This window comes from Mustela lutreola, chromosome 1 (genome assembly GCF_030435805.1).
Source record: "Mustela lutreola isolate mMusLut2 chromosome 1, mMusLut2.pri, whole genome shotgun sequence".
Taxonomy (NCBI): domain Eukaryota; kingdom Metazoa; phylum Chordata; class Mammalia; order Carnivora; family Mustelidae; genus Mustela; species Mustela lutreola.
Window position 1 is genome coordinate 278,450,507 of NC_081290.1, and position 7,215 is coordinate 278,457,721.

At 38.1% G+C, this 7,215-nt stretch overlaps 1 protein-coding gene across 1 annotated transcript; it reads right to left on the minus strand.

The window, feature by feature from the left end:
- Positions 1-1,378: 1,378 nt before the first annotated feature.
- Positions 1,379-2,317, minus strand: LOC131822699 (olfactory receptor 5AN1-like). Its single transcript, XM_059158986.1, has one exon. The coding sequence runs from the start codon at positions 2,315-2,317 to the stop codon at positions 1,379-1,381; it is 939 nt and encodes a 312-aa protein (XP_059014969.1).
- Positions 2,318-7,215: the final 4,898 nt, after the last annotated feature.

Sequence of the window (7,215 nt, forward strand, 5' to 3'; positions counted from 1 at the left end):
TAGTGATGATGAACATTTTTTCATGTGTCTGATAGCCATTTGTATGTCTTCATTGGAGAAGTGTCTGTGACATCTAGTTTTTATCATTTGGTTAAAGACTGAGCAATTTAGCTAGTCAACAGTGTTGGGACACATCTTGTTCCTCTTTTTAACCAGATCTCTAGGACCAAATGTTTTGTTTTCTCCTTCAGACAACATAAACTAGCCAGAGCTGAGAATCTGCATATCCCACTATTTCCTCTCCTAACCCTTGAGGCTTCCTAGAATATATCATTTTAGAGCAATTTGACCATCTACTCCATCCACTGAATCACCCATACAACCATAACTTTCTAGGAGATAAATACTGAACACACACAAGAAAGAATGCATACCAGTTTTCCATATTTGTTCCTAGTCTCTGCAAATACTGCACATTCAGTAACTATATTATTACAACAAATTCTCACACAAATCTCCTTACACCAAATTTGAACAGATGCTTAAAATACCAGAAACAACTTGGTAGTGTAATCCCATTGGCTATGTCAATTAAGGGCAAAGTTTCAAGATTTAATGGAGGAGAAAAAGAGGTTTGTGTGCCACAATATCAGAAATTGCTATTAGTTGACATAAATTTTGTACATCATCTCCCATCAGAAATCCACATTGGACATGAGGCACAATAATTAAAACATGAAAGTTATAAGTAAATAGTACTGAAGGGATGACATTATTCATTCCATTCTTCTTTATGATCCAAATTGCCTCCTGATTCCTTAGATTATAGCTGATGGAGACTGAGATGTGACCAAAAACTTACCAGGTGATCAGTCCTGAAAGAGCCCTTAACAAACATTAGCCACCTCAGATTGCTCTTCCCAGAGGACACAACCAGGCCAGTTGCATAGCTTTGTTTCTGTTCAAAGGCACATCCCCTCTCTTGATTTATTCCCATTGTGGTCAGAAATACAGAACAGACATTGATCACCCTCTTGTCTGGATTATGCTGCATAAAATATTTAGGAGACAATGTCTCTACACTCCTGGGGATCTCTATCAGGTATCACTCCTTTACAGTCAGAGGTCTGGGACAGAGCAGGGCTCAATCTCTGAAGAAAAAGAAGTAGGAAGTTTCTAAACATTAACATTTTACAAATACTTGCAGACTATTAATAAATGATGAGGCCACTCCTCATGCAAGTGAGAAAGTATGAAACTCCAAGACTTAAATGTATTGTGCTTGTGTGGAACCAAGTCAGCTCTCAGTCCATTTGGCATATTATCTGTCTCAAATTAACCTTTCTTTATCCAAAGGCAGTATGAATTTTGTTAAAGTCCATTCCTGTGCATGTTACTAGGGGTTAAGTTTTGTGAGAGGAAAAGTCTAGACAGGACCTCAGCAGGACCATCTCTTCTTTTGTAACCTCTTCAAGGCATCTTTGATTTCCTTGTTCCTCAGACTGTAAATCAAGGGATTCAGCATTGGAATAACCACAGTGTAGAATACTGATGCAAATCTGTCAAAACTAGAGGAACCACCAGAGCTGGAACTCAAATAGACAAACATACCAGAGGTATAGAAGAGGGAAACTGCTGTCAGATGAGAAGCACATGTGTTGAAAGCCTTGGACCTGCCTTTGGCTGAAGTGATCTTCATGATGGAGAGGACAATATAGCCATAGGATATCATGATAATGAGGGCATTTATAATCCCAAAGATCATTGTTAATATAGCAGTCAACAGTTGTGCAAAGAAAGTGTCAGTGCAGGACAGGGCTAACAGCTGGGGCATGTCACAGAAGAAATGATTGATGACATTAGACCCACAAAAGTGGAGCTGAAACATGGTACACAACTGGGATATAGAAGCAGAGAGTCCGGCCAAATAGGATCCCAGCACCATCTGAATACAGAGGGTGGGTGACATGATGGATGAATAAAGAAGTGGATTACAAATGGCACTATATCGGTCATAAGCCATGGCTGTCATGAGACAAGACTCACTCAGTCCCATGGTTGAAAAGACAAAGTACTGAACAGCACAACCCACAAAGGTGATGGTCTGCTGCTCTTGGAAAAAGTTGGAGAGCATCTTGGGAGCTATAGAGGTCACATAGCAGATATCTATGAAGGACAGATTACTGAGGAAGAAGTACATGGGTGTGTGAAGGTGAGAGTCCATCCTTATTAAGATGATGAGGCACAGGTTCCAAGTCAGAGTCAAAATGTAGATCAGCAGGAATACAACAAAGAGCACTGCTAGGATTCTGGGAAAATCAGAGAATCCCAAAAGGATGAAACAGGTGATCTGTGTAATATTTCCTCTCCCAATCATTGGCTTGTACTTCTAAAATCAGAGAAAAAAGAAGAGAATGCACTGCTGACTCAGGCAAGATGACAGTATTACAATTCCCATATGTGCTACTTTTTCCCCTTCACTGAGTGCTGGGAAAAACCAATGTCTCACTGTCCTGGTGAAAAGACCCAGATTTTCATCTCAAATTATCAAGAAGTGTGATTTTAAAAGTGCTTCCAACTAATATTTATTTGACTAATAGAATTGAAATTAAAAAAAGAAAAAAAGTGCTTCAGATTCTCAATTATTTCATGAATTCTCATGAAAATTAAAGAGATATGTTTTAATTTGACTGAGAACTAAAATAATATAAGTGCTGTGATTATTACAGAGATCATTCATTAAAAGTTTTTTTAATTTATTTTTTATTTTCAGCATAACAGTATTCATTATTTTTCCACCACACCCAGTGCTCCATGCAATCCGTGCCCTCTATAATACCCACCACCTGGTACCCCGACCTCCCACCCCCCGCCCCTTCAAAACTCTCAGATTGTTTTTAAGAGTCCATAGTCTCTCATGGTTCACTTCCCCTTCCAATTTCCCCCAACTCCATTCTCCTCTCTAACTCCCCCTGTCCTCCATGCTATTTGTTATTTAAAACCTCAGATAATTCATTATATAATCACTGCTTTACAAGAACAGAAGTAGAATCACTCTAGATTAAAACCGAAATAGCTCTTCAGGCCAACATGGCCATCTAGATAATGTTTTGAAATTTCCTTTTTTATTCTTAAGAAAAGTTATTTATCCTCTTTGTAATAATTTCACAAACTCTTATATGCATGTAGTCAGTGTATCATCTTCTAGCTGGCCTGAAAACTATATCATAACTTATGACTCTGACAATATTTTCTTGAGGCACAGTATATGTAACCAATAAAGTTATGCAACAAGTGTTCTTAGGGAATTCTTCGTACTAAGTATATCAAAGGGAAGGTAGTATAGCTCACTACTGACCCCAACATTTTTTTCATTTTTAGGGTACTTTACTACTTTAGAAACAGCATGAGAACAAATTGAGAACATTAAATGTTCAGACTATAGAGTTTTGTCTGATATCCTCTCGCTTTATGAGCTTGTCCCAGTAGCTTAAATACACAAGACTGATTTACTCAAAATGAAGTGAGAACATTAAGAGCTGCTGGACTATGAAATTACTAGGACAGTTACAAGAAAATTCATGGAGATGCTCAGCACACAGTTCTGTACACAATAATTGTTCAATAGGTGTTGGCTATTATTATCATGGATTGCTTACAGATAACCATAAATGACAGCTGTGCCCATGGTTAGGAACATTAACAGTGCTATAGTTGTATGGGTTAATCTGAGGAACTTCCTGAGGCATCACTGACCTTGTGGACAGTGAGAATCATTGCCTTTAGGCAGATGTATATTCAGACCTCATGTAGAAACAAATCAAACCACCCAGGGCCATGAAGACACAAAACACATAAACAATTTTCTATTTAATTTGCTTGAGTTTGAGTACACTTGGTTAACTGACAACCAGCATCAGACAATGATGGACCGGATGCAGAGGAAAAGTTACTTTTAAGGATTTATATATCTTAATAGCTTTTGTTCCTGTAAATAATATGTTCCTGTAACACTTATTTTTATCTATTGGATGTATAATGCTTAGCAAGTTATTGACCCCTTTGTGCTTCAGTTGTATCATCTATAAACAGAGCTAGGAGAACTTACCACTTCAGAGGGTTGCTGCAAAGACTGATTGACATAAAGCGCTTAAAACAGTAAGGGCTCAATAAATGTTGGCAACTATCATCCCCATTATCATTCCTCTCTGTGAAGGAAAAATAAAGTAAGCTAATACTGAAATATCAAGAAGTTCTTCACATAAATTATTTTCTAAATTAAATGGTCTCTAAGCCAACACTCAAAAATATCGTTAGTCAATGACTGTAGTTGTTCCTGTCTGGTATTACTCTGTTATCTCCCAGTCAGCTGGAGTATAAACAGCTGATGCTGCTTTTCATGGGCCACCACCACCAGGCACTCTGAGCTGATGAAGCTCCATACAGCACATGGTCTCGTGGACATGTTTCACTATTACCGATAAGCACCTTGTATACGAATAGTTGTGTTACTGAACAAATACATGGTGCTTTCACCCACTTTTGGAGACAAAACTAAAATTATCTTATTTCATTTCATTTATGCTTTTGTGAACTTGGAAGTCTTTCCTTTGACTCCTAAAGTGTGGCCAATATAACTTATCCACAATTTTATCCAAGATGAGTTGGGGTCAATGAAAATATTCTGAAAACATAAACTCTCATGCACAACATCCCCCAATACATGAACATAATCAATAAATTTGGTGAAAAGAATTCAGGTTTCTGATCAATCACTTGCAGTAAAGCTCTTCACTTTTTTTTAAATTTAATTTTATTTTTTCAGTGTTCCAAAATTCATTGTTTATGTACCACACCCACTGTTCCATGCAATACATGCCCTCCTTAATACCCACAACCAGGTTGACCCATCCCCCTCAACCACTTCCTTTTAAAACCCTCAGTTTGTTTCTCAGAATGCACAGTCGCTCATGGTTCATCTCTCCCTCCAATTTCCCCCAATTCACTTTTCCTTTCATCTTCCTAATGTCCTCCATGTTATTCCTTATGCTCCACAAGTAAGTGAAACCATATGACAATTTACTTTCTCTGAATGACTTATTTCACTGAGCATAATCTTCTCTAGTCTCATCCATGTTGATACAAAAGCTGGGTATTCATCATTTCTGATGACTGAGTACTATCCCATTGTAGATATGGACCACATCTTCTTTACCCATTCATCTATTGAAGGGCATCTCCGCTCTTTCCGCAGTTTGGCAATTGTGGACATTGCCACTATGTACAGGGTATTGGGGGTACATATAGCCATCTTTTGATTACCTCTGTACCTTTGTATCTAGTAGTACAATCAGGGTCATAGGGTAGTTCTCATTTTAATTTTTTGAGTAATATGCACACTGTTTTCCAAAGTGGCTGCACCAACTGCATTCCCACCAACAGTATAAGAGGGTTCCCCTTTCTCCACATCCTCTCCAATATTTATTGTTTCCTGTATTGTTAATCTTGGCCATTCTAACTGGTATAAGGCAGTATCTCAATATGATTTTGATTTGAATTTCCCTGATGGCTAATGATGATAAGCATTTTTTATGTCTGCTAGCCATCTGTATGCCATCTTTGAGAAGTGTCTGTTCATGTTTTCTGCCCACTTTTTAAACACTTGAAAGCTAAAGACCATCCTGCTCAAGAATGTTTGGATCAACCAGGATATAGAAGAAGAACTTAAACAATTCATGGAAACCAAAGAGAATGAGGACACATCAGTCCAAAACCAATTGGATACAGCAAAGGCAGTCCTAAGGGGGAAATACATAGCTATCCAAGCCTTCCTCAAAAAAATCGAAATATCCAAAATATAGCAATTCTCTTTACACCTTAAGGAATTGGAAAATCAATAGCAAATTAAGCCAACCCCATGCACAAGAAGAGAAATAATTAAGATTAGAGCAGAGATCAATGAGAGATAGAAACTAGAGATAAAGTATAACATGTCAACAAAACTAGAAGCTGGTTCTTTGAAAGAATTAACAAGAAAGATAAACCATTGGCCAAACTAACCCAAGAGAAAAGAGAGAGGATCGAAATTAATAAAATTATGAGTGAAAGGGGAGAGATCATGACTAACACCAAGGAAACAGAAACAATCATCAGAAAGCATTATCAACAGTTATATGCCAATAAATTAAGCAACCTAGAAGAAATGGATGCATTCCTGGAAATCTATAAATTTACAAGTCTGAAAAAGGAAGAAATTGACAATGTGAATAGACTAATATCTAGTAATGAGATTGAAGCAGTGGTCAAAAAACTCCCAAAGAGGAGCCTGGGTGGTTCATTGGGCTAAGCCTCTGCCTTCAGCTCAGGTCATGATCTCAGGGTCCTAGGATCGAGCCCCATATGAGCCCCATATCAGGTTCTCTGCTCAGCAGGGAGCCTGCTTCCCCTCACCCCTCCCCACCTGCCACTCTGCCAACTTGTGATATCTGTCAGATAAATAAAATCTTTAAAAAAAACCCAAACTCCCAAAAAACCAGAGTCCAGGACCTGACAGATTCACTGGGGAATTCTACCAAACATTCAATGAAGAAATAATACCCATTCTCCTGAATCTGTTTCCAAAAATAGAAACAGAAGGAAAACATCCAGACTCTATTAAGCCAGGACTACCTTGATCCCCAAACCAGAAAAAGACCTCATCAAAAAGGAGAGTTTCAGACCAATATCCCTGATGAATATGGATGCCAAGATTCTCAACAAGATCCTAGTTAATAAGATCCAACAGTACATTAAAAAGATTAGCTCTTCACTTTCTCATCACATTCTGGTGACAGAGGCAGCCAGAGGTAAAGGTATTTCATGTGACTCAGCATTCCCCCAAAGGTAAGGAATTATGGATTGTTCTACTCATTCATGACAAAATGTATCTTCTTAAACTTTGGTAAGTTATAGGAAATGGGAGAAATTCACTTTTTGGTTAAGTTTTTGCATGTGTCCACCATTTCCCAAGACAAGTTAAAAAAACAGTGACTGGTGTAAATATTAATTGGAGGGGAATGGAACCAGTGTTCATGTTCTAGAGGCAGAAAGGTACCCCTCCCCAATATCATAGAATCTAGAAAGACCTCAAGGCATCTAGTTGTGAAAATGAATTATAATTTTAGACAAGACTCTTGAAAGCAGCTAGGAGGAAGAGATTCCTTACATGCAGAGGAAGGCCCATCAGAATAATGTCAGATCTGTCCGCAGAAACCTGGCAAGCTAGTAAGGGCTGGC